This window comes from Aquarana catesbeiana, linkage group LG07 (genome assembly GCF_042186555.1).
Source record: "Aquarana catesbeiana isolate 2022-GZ linkage group LG07, ASM4218655v1, whole genome shotgun sequence".
NCBI lineage: Eukaryota > Metazoa > Chordata > Amphibia > Anura > Ranidae > Aquarana > Aquarana catesbeiana.
Window position 1 is genome coordinate 332,373,674 of NC_133330.1, and position 20,698 is coordinate 332,394,371.

Consider the following 20,698-nt stretch of genomic DNA (forward strand, 5'->3'; position numbering starts at 1 on the left):
CCTTCTCCTCAGTCACATAGTGTATTGTTTTATGTGAACACATTCACAAAATACAAAGCCTTCTGTGAATGGGCAGCAGAAGGGAGGGATGGGCAGAGCTGCTGCTGTATGAGAAGGCAGTGCCTGTCCTGCCAGAGGGCCAGGAGTGTAGCTATAGCTGTATTCCCGGCTCTCAGTAAAACTGTCAGATGTAAATTAAAGAGATAGGTCCATGCACCTTGTTGGACTTAACCCATAGTAAGCTGGTAAAGCTGTCAGATGTACTGTAAATGAAAGAGGTTCGTCCACGGGGTGGCATGCAGCATGTTGGACTTAAAGCATAGTAAGACAGCAGATTTTAGGAAGTAGCTGAATTCCTGGAGTACAATACCTTCTGTGACTGGGCAGCAGAGAAGAAGGACGGGTAGAGCTGCTGCTGTTTGAGAAGGCAGTATCACTTCTGTCAGAGCACTGGGAGTATAGCTATAGCTGTACTCCCGGCGCTCAGTAAAACTATCAGATATAAGTTAAAGAAATAAGTCCATGCACCTCGTTGGACTTAACCCATAGAAAGCCAGCAGGTTTTAGAAAGTAGCTGAATTCCTGGAGTACAAAGCCTTCTGTAAATGGGTAGCAGAGAGGAGGGACGGGCAGAGCTGCTGCTGTATGAGAAGGCAGTATCCCTCCTTTTGGAGCACCCGGAGTATAGCTGTAGTCCTGGTGCTCAGTAAAACTGTCAGATGTAAATTTAAAGAGATATGTCAAGGCACCTCATTGGATTTAACCCATAGTAAGCCAGCAGATTTTAGAAAGTGGCTGAATTCCTGTAGTTTAGCTTTAAGCCGCAGAGGCAGCTGTAAGGGTGCATGCTTATGCTGCAGCCGCAAAGCATCCCCCCCTGTTGTGTTTGGCAGGCAGCACTATGAAATGCCTATGAAAAGCGTTCTGTAGTGCGGCAGTGACGGCCAACTGTGTAATCTTTAAGGTAACATCTATATAAATTTCACATTTGACTCCCAATCATCTTGCCGCACACCAAGAAATCCATTGTTTCTTCTGTTAATACGATCTGCTTTCGTGTGAGGCAATGAGGAAATTCTGCCGCTGTGAACTTAAGAAATGGAGAATGGATCTGGTATTTGTGTTGTTAAGTACCAGCTGTGAACAATTTCCCTTGATGAAAAGCTAATGAATTTTGAAAGAACTACTCTTGCTAAAAAAAAGAGAAAAAACCTAACATTTTTCAAGTCTCAACTAGTAAAAGGCAGCAGGACATTAATGCCCCAGTGAAGGCGATCCAGAATTTCTCTCCGCTGCACCTCGTCTGATAGCACAGTTGAGTCATCTACTTTATTTCAGATATTCTTGGCCGTTCTGTAGAGCACAAAGCCCAATTCATATTCTCATAATAGAAGCGATGACCCTCTTTCAGGGACATGAAAGGCAGACACAAAGGAACGGAGACATTGAACCGAAACCTAAAGACTGTGTTATTGTAAAGAGCTGCCACAAGACTTTGATCCGTGATTGGGTCCGGCGTGAACTTTCTCTGCCGAAAGGTATTACCCAGCAGGCGCCCATGACGTCTAATTAAGCTGCGGGTTCGGAAATAGTGGCCGTGTCTGATCATGGGAAATTTTAGGTCGTAGGGGGTGAAGATTTTGGGATTAAAGGAAACGAGTGCTGTGAGTACTGCATTGTATGTAGTTGCTGACAACTCCTGAATGCTGGTTGTCCACCAGTGACCTGGAACAAGTATCCTGATATGGAACTGTGAGGAAAATGTTGGAGGCATTGCATTAAAGCAACAGACAGTAACCCCAAAGAATAGCACTTATACAAGGTGGTATCAAAAAGTTTTGAGACTAGTTTTGTAACAAGCCTACAGATGGCAGCACAAGGCTGCACACAGAATCTGTCATGTACCTGACGGTAGAGCCTGATATGCAGAGGACGGCCTCTCTTACACCTCCGACTCGAGGCCCCCCGATAGAGCAGACAGGAGGTGCGGTAGAGCAGAGTCGCACGAGTGCCTGATGGGTCGCAGACCGTGGGACTGGAAGCAGCTGCGGGTGGAACGGGAGTTCAGTGGGATTCTCCAGATAGTAGAGAAGGCAGGTACAGGAAGGCCGGGTCATACACTGGCGGGCACGTCAGGAACAGGTGCGGAGGCAAAAGCGTAGTCGGGCTACAGGTCGGGTCGGTGATAGGCAGGCAGCGAGGTAGTCGAGGGAGCAGGCAAAAACCGGGTAGATGCAGGCAGCAAACAGGAGCATCAGAGGCAAGCCGGGTCAGATAACAGGTACAGGTATCAGATACAGGCAAACAGGAACACTGTAGAACGGACAGCATCGGGTCTGGGCACTGGCTGAGTTTAAATAGCCTGTTGGGTGCCAAAAGTTGTCACGGTGCGCCGGCGCACACACCATTGCGCGCGCCGATGCACTAGCATTCTGACTGAGGTAACAGACTTTCTTGGACTCTCATCTTGAGTGTTGGCATGCCCCTCTTGACAATGCGTGTGTATATGCGCGCATGGGTGTACGTGAATGCATCGGAGGTGTTCTGACAGTGGCTGAGGTCACAGGTCGTCTTCTTTGGCCGCCATCTTGAGTACTGGCTAGCCTTTCCTGACACAGTCACAGGAAACACCGACCTTCATAAGTTGGTGTGCCAAAAGACACCGTCCCGTGTACATCAGGAGCTGTGCAACTGGTGCTATTCTGACCACTTTTGTTACCACGTCTGCTATTTCATCATGGACAGCAAATTAGAACAAAGAGCAAATGTGAAATTCTGCGTGAAACTGGGCAAACCCGCCACAGAGTTGTTTGACATGATTCGGCAAGTTTGCGGCGATGTTGCAATAAGTCGTTCAAGGTTTTTTGAGTGGCACCAGCGCTTCAAGAGCAGAAGAACATCACTGAAAGACGATGAGAGATCAGGAAGAGCTTCAACGAGCTCAACCCCCAAAAATGTCGAAACCATTCGGCAACTTGCGCTTGACGCACTTCGAAAAGAAGACTTCCGGTACACATTCCAGAAGTGGCAGGAATGCTGGGAGCTCTTTATTGCTGTGCAAAGGGGCTATTTTGAAGGTGATGGTGTATAAATGTAGATAAATAAAGTACTTTCTTGTAAACAGAGCTAGTCTCAACTTTTTGATACTTCCAAATAACCACTCCAACAGATTTCTCGCAGGATTTCAGAGGTCTTGGACCTTCAAGGAAATGTCTTTTTAAGATGGAGATGAAAGAAGCGGGTGCCACTTTATGGTTTTGCTGTGGGGTACTGGCACACGTACCCTATATAGTATGTGTATATGTTTATGGACATCTGACCAAACCAGGCACCCTAAAGAGTAACACTTGTGTCTTCCAAATAACCACACCAGGCACCCTAAAGAGTAACACTTGTATCTTCCAAAAGACCACCCCAGCAGGAGACTTCTTCACCCAAGTCTTCAGAGGTCTTGGACCTTCAAGGAAATTTCTTTTAAGATGTGTTTCAATAAAGAAGCGGGGGCCACTTTATGGTTTTGTTGTGGGGTCCCGGCACACATACCCTATACGGCGTGTGTATACATTTGTGGACATCTGACCATTACACAAGGCACCCTAATGAATAACTTATCTTCCAAATACCCACCCCAACAGAAAACTTCACCCAAGACATCAGAGGTCTTGGACCTTCGAGGAAATTTCTTTTAAGATGGAGATGAAAGAAGCAGGGGCCACTTTATGGTTTTGCTATGGGATCCCAGCACACATAACCTATATGATATGTGTACATCTGTCCAACACAAAGCACCCTAAAGAATAACACTTGTATCTTCCAAAACATACCCCAACAGGAAACTTCACCCAAAATCTCAGAGACATTAGTAAAGCCACTCCAGGTGAACAATCAGCAATCCACCTACTACAGAACCAAGGTGATGGTGCTAGCACAGCTCGTCTGTAGATGCACAGGCAAAAGAAGTGGGGCATTTGCTGCACTTCTTCAAACCTTTTATTGCATCTTCTTATTACAACATCATAGACAGGATACAGTAAAAGTTAACGAGTTTCTCACTACACTTAGCACTTATTCATAACCTCCTATACCAATGAGCCGCCAACGCATATATACTCTTCTTGTCAATAAAGTTCATTGTACTAATTAGAGGGCCCCTTCCATCCCTCTCAATGGAGGAGTGTGTAAGGAACCCGACCAAAGGTAACAACACAACCTTTAGAACCCATACACTATGCAATCACTTTTTCCCATTTCGGTTCAAAAAGTCCTATAGATCTGCCCACGCAATCCACATAGTGACCAAGGACTAATGTATCTGTATATAATATAGCCTCTAAAAAAAGATGATCAAAAACATGGGCCAGAGAATGGGAGCAGATCAATAGGTTTCAGTAGAAACCTTATCTTGACAGCTGCCGATAAGCACACAATCAGCCACCAAATAGTTTTGTATACATCTTTGTATCAAAGAAAGACTCTATAATCAAAAACACACGTCGGTCACAAAGACCCCAATATATATATATATATATATATATATATATATAAAACCATGAAATTCAAGAGTGGACTCTCATGTGCACCTTCCCTCAATCTATGAAAAAATAGGAAAAGGACACTCATGATGAAGCTTCCCATGTATCCTACACTGGAGTAGGGGATGCTGGTGGTACCTGTTCCCGATGGTAATAAAACCTCACTGACCACAGCTTGGACCTTTTAAAAAAAAATTCTTTTAAAATGGAGATTAAAGGAGACGGGGCCACTTTTATGGTTTTGCAATTTGGCCTCGGCACACATACCCTATATGGTGTGTGTGTATACGTTTGTGGACATCTGACCAGCACACCAGGCACCTTTTTTATGAGTAACACTTGTATCTTCCAAATAACCACCCCAACAGAAGACTTCACCCAAGACCTCAGAGGTCTTGAACCTTCAAGGAAATGTATTTTAAGATGGAGATTAATGAAGTGGGGGGCACTTTATGGTTTTGCTGTGGCTCACATACCCTATATGGTATGTGTATTCATTGGTGGACATCTGACCATCACACCTAATTTATATGGTCAAATGTTTGTGGACACCCCTCCAAATTATTGAGTTCAAGTGTTAATAGTACAGAACTCAAAGAACTTTTAGACAGCTGTGTTCTTTCAACCTTGTGGTAACCGTTTGAATGTTCTGATAGCTATGCCCTTCTGGGTACATACCTTAGAGGGAAAATCAAGGAAGTTTCTTGTGAAGGGTACTGTTAAATGCTATATCATACAAAGACATTTTAGACAATTGTGCTCTTCCAACTTTATGGTAAGTTTGGTCCAAGACTTTGACTTATGCCGCGTACACACGGTCGGACTTTACGGCAGACTTTGCCCGGCGGATGGGATTTCGTCGGACAATTCGATCGTGTGTGGACTCCAGCGGACTTTGTTTTCTCAAAAGTTGGACGGACTTAGATTTGAAACATGTTTCAAATCTATCCGACGGACTCGAGTCCGGTCGAAAAGTCCGCTCGTCTGTATGCTAGTTTGACGGACAAAAAGCCACGCTAGGGCAGCTATTGGCTACTGGCTATGAACTTCCTTGTTTTAGTCCGGTCGTACGTCATCACGTACGAATTAGACGGACTTTGATGGATTGTGTGTAGGCAAGTCCGTTCATTCAGAAAGTCCGTCGTAAAGTCCATCGAAAAGTCCACCGAGCAAAGTCTGCCGTAAAGTCCGCTCGTGTGTACGCGGCATTAGACATGACTTTGCCTCTGTGCACAATGAAGACATGGTTTGATGAGTTTGGTGTGGAGGAACTCCAGTGTCCTGCACAGAGCCCTGACCTCAACCCTACTGAACACCTTTGGGATGAACTGGAACACCATAGGTTAGCCAGGTCTTCTCATCCAACATCGCACCTGACCTCAGACGTTCCTTTTGGCCGAATAGACCCAAATTCACAGACGCCCTGCAAGGGGAAGGGGTAACTCAATATTCTTGCCTATGGTTTTGAAAGCAGATGTCCAACAAGCTCATGTAGGGGTGATGGTCAGGTGTCCACAATCTTTTGGTCATTTACTATAGTGAAGTTGGCCCTGGCTTTAGTGTTTCCTGGCTAGAATTAACAGTTTACTGACTGGTTTTAATTTTTGATTGAGGTTCAGTGCAAAAATACTCAAACTGCTTCAATTACTCTTAAAGTACAACACAAGGATCCTATTTGACTGTCTATACAAGTTAGATGCACAAGCCTCATAGTAAACAAAAATGTTCTTTACCTTCCCGACTGTATTAAATCTTCTATTTGTGTCTCGTAAGCTCCGACTCCCAGGCACTGCAGCTCATAGTTGCAGGATTTCAGCAGCAGAGGCAGTGCTATCAATTCAGACAAGGGCAGGACTACACCTGTGTTCACCCCCGGAAGGGCCTGTTGGTTTGTCCCAGGTTTCTTTTCCCAATGCAGCAGCAGCCAGGCACACAGCAACATTCACTCTTTTTTGGCTCTATGGAACAGTCCAGGGTTGCCTTTTTCTGTATTTATTGCTGAACAACTTGGATAGAGTACCAGGAGCTGTGGGATAACCCAGAGTGCTGAACCGTAATAGGAAGACACTTCTCACTCTGCGGCTTCTTTGAACCATCCCTTTGACAAGAGCTCAGGGAATGAAGAGCACTGGGACACCATAAGCAATGGTCCGGGCCAGAAAAAGCCTTAGTATTAGTGCGCCAGGGGGCTTAACAGCAGCAACAGTATAGAATAGAGAGTCTGAAGGGCTGCACACCCCAAATGATTGAAAAAATGGAATGATTTGGAATGGAATTTTTTTTTTTTTCAGCAGCTAGGTATTGTAATCAAAAAGTTTATATAGCTACAATCTGGCGTCCTAGATGACGTTCTGAATGACGTGCACTAGCTCCAAGGACCCGGAAACAAAGTTCATAGCCGGAAGCGAGGAGTGTCCTGTTGGGATCCTGCGGGAGCCTGCGATCTGCCCAACACCAGGACACTCCTTGCCCAACACCAGGACACTCCTTCGCCCAACACCAGGACACTCCTTCGCCCAACACCAGGACACTCCTTCGCCCAACACCAGGACACTCCTTCGCCCAACACCAGGACACTCCTTCGCCCAACACCAGGACACTCCTTCGCCCAACACCAGGACACTCCTTCGCCCAACACCAGGACACTCCTTCGCCCAACACCAGGACACTCCTCGCCCAACACCAGGACACTCCTCGCCCAACACCAGGACACTCCTCGCTTCCGGCTATGAACTTCGTTTCCGGGTCCTTGGAGCTAGTGCACGTCGCTCAAAACGCCACCTAGGACGCCAGATTGTAGCTCGCTGGATTAGCCTGCCTATTTGTCAACACCCAGCAGTGTGGACTATAATACACCTTCTGCAGCACAGTGAGTTTGACACCTGTCATTAACCAGTAGTTGTACTCAAGAGAACTGTGTCTCTCCACTCTGGCTTTTTCCCTACACATTGAGCTATCCGGTCATTATCTGGACAATGGAGTGTACCTATTGATGTTAACCCCTTGTTACCAGGAGATGTGGCGGTATCGCATACATTATATTTCGGAGTACAGTACTTCAACTATGAGAATGATTTTTATTTTTATTTTGTCTGATTTTAACCACATCATTTTCATCTGACAGTTGTTTTTTTAATCTAATTGTGCATCCAATAAACCAACTATATTGAGCACTATCATTGCTAAAGTTCTTTTGGTACTGGTCCCATCGAGTGTTGCATTTGTTGCCTAATTTTATCAACTTTTTCCAGAAGTTGGCAGCTGCTCTGGGGTCCGGTCATTTTCTTACATCATTTATGACAAGACTATATGTCCTTTATGACTGACGGTTTTTAGCGCTTAATGACTTTGTTTTTTAAGCTGCTAAAAAACCCTTGGGGGAAACGGCAGCGACAGTCACCCAGATCTTGAACTCAGGTCTGTACTCACAAGTCCTTGGGAGTTTGGATGGCTCTTTCCAGTTTCAGCCAGACATTTCCTTAGTGGACTCTCCAGACTGGGTCCTAGGTGAAATCCACCTTTATTAACTTCAGAGTTTCTTAGTAAATAGCCCCCCAGCATAGCTGGGATCTTGATGAGCTCCTGGTAAATGTCAGCTGGGCTGCCTGAGAGGGGCTGGTAACTTCTCCTCCCGGACAATAACCCAGACTGCTCCGGCCCCTATTTATGTGCCATGCAGCCACCTACTGGGCACACCTCCCCAAGGTTTGGCTGAGGCCCCATAAATATTCAGGCTACTCATTTATTCTGTTCCACTCCTATGTTTGGGAATTTTCCAGATGGCAGGGAGAAGCAATCAAGCCTGGAGCCTGATCCGTCCAAAGCAATCTTCCCACTGAATACAGAGGAGCTCAAAAAGAACTAAATTTGCCTGCCAGCCCAGCACCTAACTAGGAGTGTACTATACCTGTACGGTTATAGTGTTCTGTTGGGTCACAAGTCCTACTCCATAGAAGCCATGGTTTCCATACATTGCACTGATGATGGCCAAAAAGCCTAAAACAGCTGTAGACAGTTTGGAATAAATGGCTCTATAACATTAGGCTATACTTGCACTATACACCAGTGGGCCTGGATGTGCATCTGGTCAATGGGGCATAAAGCAATGATTTTGACCACTTGCTGACCACCCTATAGCAGTTTTACTGCTACAAGGTCGGCAGCTGTGTGCCGGATCGTGTGTGTGTGTGTGTGTATATATATATATTTTGTGATCCTGCACTTCCGCCTGCAGGGGGTTCTGCTGTACTAATATATATCAATGTCCTCCGGCACCCGCCGATCGCCGGTAAACTACACAGAACGGGGATCTGCCCATGTAAACAAAGCAAATCTCCATTCTGAAGGGGGGGGTAGAGATGGATTCTGTGTTCATGCAAAGCAGGGACTAGAATCCATCTCTTCCCTTTGTAAAAGCAGCATACATACAGTACACAGACACAGGATAGACACACAGTTAACCCTTTGATTGCCCCTGATGTTATTCCCCTCCCAGCCAGTGTCCTTAGTACAGTGACAGTGCATATTTTTTTTAGCAGTGATCACTGTATTGGTGTCACTGGTTCCCACAAAGTGTCAGTGTCTGATTGTCTGCTGCAATTTGCAGTCCCGCTATAAGGTCACTTATCGCCGCCATTACTAGTATAAAAATAAATAAATAAATAAAAATTCCATAAAAATATCCCATAGTTTGTAGACGCTATAACATTCGCTTAAACCAATCAATATACGCTTATTGGGATTTTTTTTTTTACCAAAATTATGTAGCAGAATATACATTGGCCTTAATTTATGAAGAAATTCGATTTGTTTTTATTATTTTTTTTTCTGGATATGTTTTATTGGATATGCTTTATAGCAGAAAGTAAATATTATTATTTTTTTTTTTTCAAAATTGTTGGTCTTTTTATAGCGAAAAAAATAAAAACCGCAGAGATGATCAAATACTACCAAAATAAAGCTCTATTTGTGGGGAAAAAAAATGACATCAATTTTTTTTAGATACAGCGCTGCACAACCGCGCAATTGTCAGTTAAAGTAACGCAGTGCCGTATCGCAAAAAATGGCCTGGTCATAAAGGGGGGTGGGGTAAATCTTCCGGAGGTCAAGTGGTTAAACGGCTCACCCATTGTCCTGAAATAAAATCCTCTTATTTTTTGGAGACATGAAGCAATAAGACATTTGAATAACTTATGCTTTACTATAACCCCCCCTCGGCAGGAGACATTTGCAGATTCAATTCCTGTAGGACTCATTTACAGTTGCAAGAAAATAGAAACTGCACTCAGAGACTAAAAATAGCAGCTAACAATCAGTAGACACATAGTGCAAACGTATAACAAATAAATAAATATTGCAGCGCTCTGTACAATGTGAGAATATAAAGTGAATAAATAAATGAACTGTCAATAAAACTGATGTAGTGATACAACAAAATCACATAAAAATCTCCATCAACAATAATAAGTAATGGATGGAAAAATCATGCAGTGCTCAAAAAAAATTAAAGGATTATAAATAATCATATAAAAAATGAAATCATTGAAGTAGAAGAAAAGACACCCATGTGAGGGCACAAAACCGCCATAATGTCGCAGTCACGATTAAAAATCGCAGTTTGCCGCCATTGCTAATTTAAAAAAAATTATAATAAAAATGCCATAAAACTATCCCCTATTTTGTAGACACTATAACTTTTGCGCAAACCAATCAATATACTCTTATTGCAATTTTTTTTTTTTCATTAAAAATATGTAGAAGAATACGTATCGGCCTAAACTGAGAAAGAGATTGTTTTGTTTTTTTATATATTTTTTGGGGATATTTATTATAGCAAAAAAAGTAAAAAAATATTGCTCTTTTTTTCAAAATTGTCGCTCTTTTTTTTGTTTATAGCGCAAAAAATAAAAATCGCAGAGGTGATCAAATACCACCAAAAGAAAGCTCTAATGTGGGGAAAAAAAGGACGTCAATTTTGTTTGGGTGCAACGTCGCATGACCACGCAATTGTCAGCTAAAGCGACGCAGTGCCGTATCGCAGAAAACGCTCTGGTCGGGAAGGGGGTAAAATCTTCCGGGGCTGAAATTGTTAATTACTTTTTGTTATTGTCTCTGTGAATTCTGCTTTTCACCGCCTCCGTCTTGTACGGGTTTCATTCCTCTCCCCGCAATTGCCTGGATGGAACAATTTTCTCTTGTGCCAGCTTCTGTTTGGAAGCGCAGATACCTGCTGTGCCTTTCTCCGGTCACCAGAGGGGGCCACTCAGAGCCCATCAGGTGGGGAGGCGAATGGAGACCTCATTTGTGGACAGTGTGCAAATAACGTTTCTGGGTTCTTTTATACCTGTTGGCGTACAAAGAGCTTATTTTTTTTTTTTTTTTTTCATTAAAACCATTGCAAGAGTGTACTCTGCTTAAGTGCAGCACAGCATGAAACGCGTTAAAGTTCATCGTCCGGGGTTTATATTTTCTGTGATGGAATAAAAAGTGGAAGGGTGATCCATCTGCCCTCATAGATCATTGCTTTTAATCACCAGCACAGTAAAAATACAGCCAGCGTGTTCCTAGATTCCGGCCCGGTCCTCTAGGAGGAGATTGTGCAAGAAATACGCCTTTAAGGAAAACTCAACAAATTCTACGCAAGCCATTTATTCTTTTGGGCGTATCTCCAGGGAAAGTAAAAATCCACTCTTGCAGTGAGGCTGACCTTGCACTGAAAGGGTTAAAGTGTTACTAAACCCAGGACCAGAACTGGAACACGGTTCTCTAGAGCCCGGGGCGAACATGCCAAATTGGACCCCCCCCACAAGTTGTATGAGCATTATGCACCCCCCCTCACCCCCAAAAAATCGAGCACTAATCTGCATGCTTGCCCCCCTAAGCATACATTTCCCCTCCTTTCAGTACAAATCCAACCCCCTGCTGAAATTCCCCCTTCCGGCACAAATCCCCCCCCCCCCCCCAGCTCAAATCCTCTTAATCTGCATATGTGCCCCGCACAATTCCTCCTGCCTCCCCAAAAAAAAATCCCCCCTCCTAGCACAAATCCTCTACCCCTCAAATTTTCCCTCCGAGCACAAATCCTCCCCCCACCCCAAATCCCCCCCTCCCAGCACACATTCCCCCCCCTCCCCCAATCATCGATCTTAGCACAAATCCCCCCCCCCAAATTTTCCCTCCGAGCACAAATCCCCCCCCCCACTCCAAATCCCCCCCTCCCAGCACAAATTTCTCCTCAAACCCCCCCCCCCCAATCATCCATCCTGAGCACAAATTCCCCCCCTCCCCCAAATTTTCCCTCCTAGCACAAATGCCCCCCAAACATCCCTACTAGCAGAAATCCCCCCCCCCCCCCCCCCATCATTTTGTCCTTTCTAGTACAATGCCCCCAAGTTCCCCCTCCTAGCACATATCCTATTCCCCCACCCCTCCTCTCAACACCAACCCCCCCCCATTCCTAGCATACCTCTCCAAATTTACACTCCTAGGACAGTTCTTATATTCTGCCCCCCACACAACCCCCCCCCAAACACAAATCCCCCCAATCTCCTTGTGGTACCCCCCCCCCCCGGCACCTCACATGATACCACAGTGCCCAGGGCAGCCGCTCTTCCTGCCCACCCCATGTCCCGGCCCTGCCCAGGAGCCTGCATTCACTATATCTGCCCCCCTCCCCCCATACACAGAACATGGAAATTCAATTATTTCAGTAAATATAAACTACTAAATACCTTTTCTCATCAGCAGTATATAGCAGTCTTGTGACTTCTATCAGTGTCTAGTTAACCACTTCCCGCCCGGCCTATAGCAAAATGACGGCCGGGCGGTGGTTCAGTTATCCTGACTGGCCGTCATATGATGTCCTTCAGGATAACAGCCGCCGCGCGCCCGTGGGGGCGCGCATCGCAGCGATCGGTGGAGCGGTGTGTCAGTCTGCTCCACCGATCTCGGTGAAGAGCCTCCGGTGGAAGCTCTTTACCGTGTGATCAGCCATGTCCAATCACGGCTGATCACGATGTAAATAGGAAGAGCCGTTGATCGGCTTTTCCTCACTCGCGTCTGACAGACGCTGATTGTTTATCAGCACAGCCCCCCCTCAGATGACCACACTAGGCCACCAGGGACGCCACTAGGACCACCAGGGAAGGTGGAATCATGTGGATGGCCAGGTATGTACCCCATGGCCATACACATGTTTAAATTAATGCCCAATTAGTGCCCACAAATGGGCACTGATTGGCACCAGTATGTAGTAAAAGACATCAGTGATGCCCAGCAATGCCACCAATCAGTATCATCAGTGCCCATTTATCAGTGCCCATCCATGCCACCTATCAGTGCCATCCATAAGTACCCATCAGTGCCGCCTACAAGTGCCCATCAGTGCCACCTCATTGGTGCTACCTCATCGGTGCCCATCAGTGCCCGTCAGTGCAACCATATCAGTGCCCATCATTGAAGGAGGAAACTTACTTATTTACAAAAAATTTTAACAGAAACAAAGAAAAACTTGTTTTTTTTCAAAATTTTTTTATTTGTTGCGCAAAAAATAAAAATCCCAGAGGTGATCAAATACCACCAAAAGAAAGCTCTATTTGTGGGAACAAATGATAAAAAATTTGTTTGGGTACACTGTAGCATGACTGCGCAGTTGTCATTCAAATTGCGACAGCGCTGAAAGCTGAAAATTGGCCTGGGCAGGAAGGTGTCTAAGTTCCTGGTATTGAAGTGGTTAAAGTGTGTATGAGTTTTCATTCTCTTCTGACTGTCCTATGAGGCTGCAAGGTAATGGGCTCGCGTACGCGCCGGTGACCCGGCTGTGCTGTGCTTATACACCGCAGATGCCGCTCAGCAGGTGCAGCCAATGGATTACCAGCGATCGTCGGGAAGACACACAGACCAGAGCTCTGTCCTGTCAGCGGGGAAGTCATGGATTTTCTTTCCCCGCGAGGCAGGGAATAAAATCCATCACTTCCCTTAGTAAAAGCACCTCACACAGTACACCAAAACACTGGTTAACCCTTTGATTGCCCTAGATGTTTAACCCCTTCCCAGCAAGTGTCCTTAGTACAATGATGGGGCCTATTTTTACTGGTTACTGTATTAGTGTCACTGGTTCCCAAAAAGTGTCGGTTAGCGTCAGATTGTCTGCCGCAATATCCCGCTATAAGTCGCTAATCACCTCTATTACTAGTATTAAAAAAAAAAAAAAAATATATATATATATATATATATATATATATGTAAATGTAGAGGGTCAGCCTGGGGCAGGGTTGAAAAGGGGTTAATTGAAGAGGGCAGGTACTTCCCCTTCAGACCTGCTTATTGCCAGATGGGCTGAAAGTGTCAGAGAGGAGCTGTTTGAGTAGGAGAGAGAGACACAGCAGCACGCTGTCTGAAAAGATCCATTGCTGGATTGTGTACTTGCTGGGTGAGCTTAACCACATAAAAGACTGTAGCTCTGATTAGAGCCATGAACTATTGCCTGTAAGCCTGTATGCTGCGGAACTGTGAGCTGTACCTGTGTGCACAACTGTGTGACAAGACAAGCCTGTCGACTTTACTTAATCGGTACAAGTCATGATTCACAGCAAAATGGGGGAACTGCACATCCGCCCCAGGCTGCTGTGGTTCACCGTTTAAGACTGTGGCCTGTTCCCTGGCGGGGATCAAAGTGGGGTCCCTCTTCTGAGCACTAAGGAAATCTTCCCGGGAGCCCCCGAGATCTGATATATCTGGCTCAGAGGAGGTACTTTCCGCTTCCAATCCCGCAAAGACCTCCAGGGGACCGGGCTCACTTCCTGCAGGTTCAGCAACCTGGTACTGATCCTCAATAACAACCTCATGCAACAGAGTATTATTTACCACCTCTGTGGGTTCTTGCTTTTTGGGGGAAACCCCCGAACCTTTGAGCTTTTGCTCATACAAGTCCCAAAACATGGGGCAGTCTCGCCCGATTAGTAAGTCATGAGGTAATCCCGGGACCACCCCAGCTTTTAGTGTAGCCTTTCCTGCTGGTGTACACAGAGTCACACAGGTCACCGGATAGTTTTTAACATCACCATGCACACAGATGGCCCCGACCTGTTCCCTTGATACTAGCTTTCTTTGCAACCCGTGTGATCGGAGCAGGGTGACAACACTCCCAGAGTCAAGGAGCGCTACCACCTCCTGTCCATTGACCCGCACCACACACTCATGCGGATTCAGGCTGGTTGCAGCACATATAGCATGGGCATACATGGAGCGATGGCGACCCATGTCGGACTCCATTGGTTCTTCCTGACTTATATGATTATATGACCATATTACCCAGTTGATGGCAGGACCAACTTGGAACCTCACGGGGTTCCCCCTGCCGGTTCTCTGGAAGCTTAGGTCCTGGGGTGCTCCTGGCAGTTGTATTATGCCACCGCGCAGCCACCATGCGATCACCGGGAGCCAGCCTGGTGCTGGAACGCACTTCTTTGAAATGGGCCAGCTCTCTTGTGACAGAGGGACTCTCCTGGAACTTTTCCACACAACTGTAGCGTTCAACAGCAGCAGCCATCTCATCCAGGGACTGAGGCACCCATCGGTGGAGCTCCCTGGGCAGTCCATGTAGGAAACAGTCCAGTGCGACTCTTTCCACAATCTGAGTGGGTGTCTTTTCCTCAGGTTTCAGCCAGTTTTGGAACAAGTGCAACAGGTGGTAGAGCTGCGCACGGGCAAGCTTAGCCTTGTCAAAGCGCCAGCCATGGACTCGGTTTGCCCTTAAAGCGAGTGTCACTCCCAGCCTTGCTAGGATTTCTGCTTTCAGGAGCTTATAATCCCGTGCTGATTCAGGGGCCAAGTCACAGTACACTTGTTAGGGGTCTGCGGTCAGGAAAGGAGCTAGTACATCTGCCCAGTCTTTATTAGGCAGACATTCCCTTGCTGCAACCTGCTCAAACCTTGCTAGGTATGCTTCCACGTTGTCTGAGGTTGTCATCTTATGCCGGGTCCACTGCACTGCCTTCCTGGGGGGGGGGGTCCCTATTTATAGCGGGATCACCATTTCGTCAGCCTGCTGGGTCACCGCCTTTTGCAGTCCTGCTAGCTGTTCAACCAGTAAGCGGTTTGTTTCCTGTTGCACAGTGACTGCCTGGGCATTAGTCATTGCTAATTGTTTAATTAGCTCCTCCATGGCTTTTTCTGAAGACTTTACAACCTGTGCAGCTTTCAACCAGGACATGGGATTGGCCTGCACCCCTCAAACTGCCCAATGCATAGCTTCACCAATTTGTAGGGGATCAGAGGGGTGAACAGCCGGCTCAGAGACAGTCCAGTAAAATAAAAATGGCTTTATTCAGCAAACTGCCAAAAAACAAACAGAAAACACGATAAAGAAGTGTTGGAACAACTGGTGGTACCCAAACCTTTTAGGTCTAGGGTGTTACATTTGGCTCATAGTCATGTACTTGCGGGTCACCTTGGAGCGACTAAAACTCAGGAACGGGTTTTGCAGCGTTTTTTTTTTTTTTTTTGCCCGGTGTATATCGGGAAATTAAGGACTACTGTGAGTCCTGCCCTACCTGTCAAAAAACCGCTTCAACACCCCATTTTCGCAGTCCGCTTGTACCGCTTCCAATTATCAAGGTTCCCTTTGATCGCATAGCCATAGACTTGGTGGGTCCCTTACCCAAGTCAGAGTGGGGACATCAATACATTTTAGTTGTCCTTGACTATGCCACCAGGTATACGGAAGCTGTCCCTTTAAGAAATTGCTCATGCAAGGTCATCGCACGTGAGTTGTTTCAGATGCTCATGAGAACAGGGCTCCCATCCGAGATCTTGGCAGACCAAGGTACACCGTTCATGTCAAAAGTGATGAAGGAAAATTGTTTACGATTAAACACTTGCGGACTTCAGTGTATCACCCACAAACTGATGGGTTAGTGGAGCGGTTCAACAAAACCTTAAAGGGAATGCTAAAGAAAGCAGTTATATATATATATATATATGTATGTAGAGGGTCAGCCTGGGGCAGGGTTAAGAAGGGGTTAATTGAAGAGGGCAGGTACTTCACCTTCAGACCTGCTTATTGCCAGCTGGGCTGAAAGTGTCAGAGAGGAGCTGTTTGAGTAGGAGAGAGAGACACAGCAGCACGCTGTCTGAAAAGATCCATTGCTGGATTGTGTACTTGCTGGGTGAGCTTAACCACATAAAAGACTGTAGCTCTGATTAGAGCCATGAACTATTGCCTGTAAGCCTGTATGCTGCGGAACTGTGAGCTGTACCTGTGTGCACAACTGTGTGACAAGACAAGCCTGTCGTGCCTTCTGTTTGTTTTGTTTTTTTTTGCCAGTTTGCTGAATGAAGCCATTTTTATTTTACTGGACTGTCTCTGAGCCGGCTGTTCACCCCTCTGATCCCCTACAATATATATATCTATATATTTTATAAATAATTCCAGTAGTTTTGCCATATTCCCATAGTTTGTAGACACTATAACTTTTGCGCAAACCAATCAATATACGTTTATTGGGATTTCTTTTTACTAGACATGTAGCAGAATACATATTGGCCTAAATTTATGAAGAAATTTGATTTTTTTTTTCTAGCAGAAAGTAAAATATATATATGTGTTTTTTTTTTTTTTTTCAAAATTGTCCGGTATTTTTTTGTTTATAGCACAAAAAAAAAAACCACAGAGGTGATTAAATACTACCAAAAGAAAGCTCTATTTTTGGGGAAAAAAGAACATAAATGTGAATTCATGGAGAGCGTTGCATGAACGCACAATTGTCAGTTAAAGTAACCCAGTGCTGTATTGCAAAAAAATGGCCTGAATATGAAGGGGGCTGAATCTTTTCCGGAGGTCAAGTGGTTAAGGGGGTGGGGCCAAGCCATGATCTGTGTGTCAATGGACACACACAGGGGGCACCTGGCAGGGGGGAGGGATGCGCGTTTTGCCACGATTTTAGCATGATTTGGAATTGCAGCCAGAATCGCACCAATTCTGCCTGCTATTGGAAATCACTAACTGTGAACGTGGGGCCTTAGACAAGAAGTGTGGTACTGTCTGCATCAACAGCTGAAAATAGGGGGGGGAGGGGAACTAAAAAATGAAACTAATGCAGCCATCACATCTAAAGATTGGTAAAATGCAATATATAAAAGTTTTTTGTTTTGCAGTTTAATACCTCTTTTATAGTGTGAATATGGCCAAATTGTTAGCCTGTCCCAGTTTCATTAATACTTCCTGTATGTTTGGTCTGGAGGACAATCATATTCCATCTTTGCATCTCATTGGTGGCCCCATGATTTTTAATGGCAACCCTGGTCTCATCACATTTGAAGTGAGATTTGGTGATGTCCTTTCTGTACTGCTCACTGTTCTCCTTGCTGGAGAGGAAGCTGTACCTGAAGACCTTCAGTGCAAGCATCTCTCTGCTTCTGCTTCATTCATTCTTTGGATCTGTACTTTCTCCCCTGCTTCTCTTTAACCATTCTCCCACCAGTCATCAGGGGGGCAGCTGTGACCTGAGGAAGCAATGCCATGATCCTCTTCCAAGATTGCCTCCTCCACTCAGAGCTGGTATTTATTTTGTTTGGCTTTTAGTCTTTGTGGGGTCCTGAAGCCCAAGGATTCTATCTCATTTTCTTGTTAGGCTCGAATCTAGTGGTTGGGACCCTGGAGTCTAAATACATTAGTCAGATATGAAGTTTGTATGCTGCCCTTTTTGATGTTCGCCCTGCATTTCTCCTTGTCGAAACAGATCATTCCTGGACAGCCTGAGAGTTCGGCTGACTGGGATCTTTTAAGACATATTAGTCCCCTGACTGGGTGCCTGAAAGCTAGGTCTAGCTTTGTTTCAATAGGAGGAAAGCAGCAGTCTGATAGGAATTTCGGTGGTCATGTTGAATGGAGCAATCTGCAGGGGTCCTCCTGTGGAGTCTGACTCCTTACAACAACCCTACAGTTACTTAGGGCAGGTGCTGTTTGAGCGGCTGGGTGGGGGACCCGCGGTGAGGTGAATGAGGGCTATAGTTACAATCCCTGTGGTTATGGGGCTGATGGAACACATCCTGCAGTGTGGATAAGTGTCTCTCTGAGAGGTTAGCCTGGGCCACCCCACCAGGGGTCCCCAGACTGTATCCACTATGGGCTACCCGACTGACCCCCTGTCTACAGGCTACATAGTTGGGTCACTGCGCGATTTCTGCCTGGGGTTATCCTCCATTCTGTGCTCTTTTTTTTTTTTTTTTCTCCGCCATCTGTCCCCCCTTCGGGAGGGATAGGGTTAGAGTTTGAGTTAGGGGATTAGGGTTAGGGTTCTTGCCGGTACAGACGCTGAGGGTTCGAGTTCTTGCCGGTACAGACACCTGAGGGTTAGGGTTCTTGCCGGTACAGACGCTGAGGGTTCGAGTTCTTGCCGGTACAGACACCTGAGGGTTAGGGTTCTTGCCGGTACAGACACTGAGAGTTAGGGTTCTTGCCGGTACAGACACTGAGAGTTAGGGTTCTTGCCGGTACAGACACTGAGCAGGGTTAGGGTCAGGACTTAGGGATAGGGTTAGGGGGTTAGGGTCAGGGTTAGGGAACTCTCTGAAATGTAAGGAGGCATGCCCTCAAAGGTTAGGAGGTGTGGCTTCCCTCCATCCAAGTGTGCTTGCCAACTGTACTAAAACTGCTCCCACGCTTTGCGCGCTCACCTACTTGCCTATTTAACTCTAGCTAAGTCGGAAGTCAAGCCAATTCGGGGTCAAGCGTTAGTCATGTTACTTATTCTTGTTTTGCAACCTGTTACTACCTGTTTGCTTAGTGTCTGAAGGTTCGAGTCTAACCTCCTTGTATCTGGACCCTGGCACAGGACTGGGACAAGGGGCGGGCGAGATAGGCGGTTGCCCTGGGTGCAGTGGTTTACTGTGGGGATGGGGGCGCCTTCCTTCTGTTCCAAGGCTGACAGGAGTAGTGATAGCTGCAGTGATTTTAAGAAGTAAATGACTGCTAGGTGTAGGATCACCTAAGCTTGCACATCATGAATGGGGGAGAGGGGAGCAGTTTGGCATCTTTGCCCTGGGCGCTGGATGACCTTGTCCTGGCATTGCCCTGGCATATTAAGGGTTACTGGCTCACAAGTATCAGCAAAAAAAAAAAAAAAGAAAAGAAAAAGAACGAGGCATGTTAAGTAATCAGGAGAGTTAAGCTGCAGGGAGACCAAAGGCAATAGCGGTGATTAGTCCATTGTCCTCTGCCTGCCCTTTTTGATCACATCTTCCACGGGTCAGGTGCTCTTTAATTCACAATGTACCAAAGCCAGTAAAAAACCTATCCACCACCGTGCTGAAGTCACACCAAAAACATTTCAGGCTGTACTAGGTTGGTGTATCTTATAATGTAGCCAGTGGGTGCGTTTTTTTCATAGCAGAGATGTCCTTTCGAGGTGCCTTGTTGACCATCGAGTAGCGCATATTGATTCAATTTAGCACAAAGCTGTTTTCCTAGAAGAAATCACCATCTATCCCCTGACATAGAGGTAAATAGATGTTCCGCACTCTGGTGCCTGATGTTCTTTTTAATTCAGCTGATCCACAAAAAACCTGAAGAGCTGATTATCTCTTACGCTCAATAAAATCCCTTATTTCTTTACATTCTCTCTTGTCTGTATGGGGGAAAAAAAAAAAAAATCCATCCCCTTTCTCAGCACTTTTTCCCAAAGGCGGCAAATCCCTCCATCCTCCATTTTAATTTCCTCCCTCCGATGATAAACTGATTTTGACGGGGGCCTCTGTAGCGTATATCTTTTCAGGGTCCTCCCCAGTTCAGAGGCGCCGGCGACACGGCCCCGCTCCCAACCGAGACCAGATATGAAATTTTCAAATAGAAGTGAGATTAAAGGCCGGAATATGCTGAGCTGTGTGTTTCCAGATTGCACCTATCTCTCTTGTGTTACCTTTTTGCAGGCGATTGAAGAGTTTAAGGATGAGATGGTTCCCGAGAAGGACGAGCGTTATCAGCAGGTTAAGACGATTGTCCGACATCTTATCGCCTGCAACAGCGACGTGCCTGAGGTGGCCAAGATTGAGTGGACACTACATGTGGTGGACAAGCCGATCATTAACGCTTTTGTGCTGCCGGTGAGATACACCGAATTGCCATTTATAATCTCCGAGGGGTTTGGGGCTCGATGCTTGATGTAGTG

General features: G+C 45.9%; 1 protein-coding gene across 3 annotated transcripts in view; it reads left to right on the plus strand.

Annotated features, from left to right (window-relative positions):
* The window catches only part of OMA1 (OMA1 zinc metallopeptidase), a 142,158-nt gene that overhangs the window by 22,680 nt on the left and 98,780 nt on the right, over positions 1 to 20,698 (plus strand). For all 3 annotated transcript variants that reach the window (XM_073593869.1, XM_073593870.1, XM_073593868.1), the window contains exon 4: positions 20,460 to 20,633. In XM_073593869.1, coding sequence (XP_073449970.1) covers positions 20,460 to 20,633 — 174 coding nt within the window. The remainder of the gene's footprint in view (positions 1 to 20,459; positions 20,634 to 20,698) is intronic.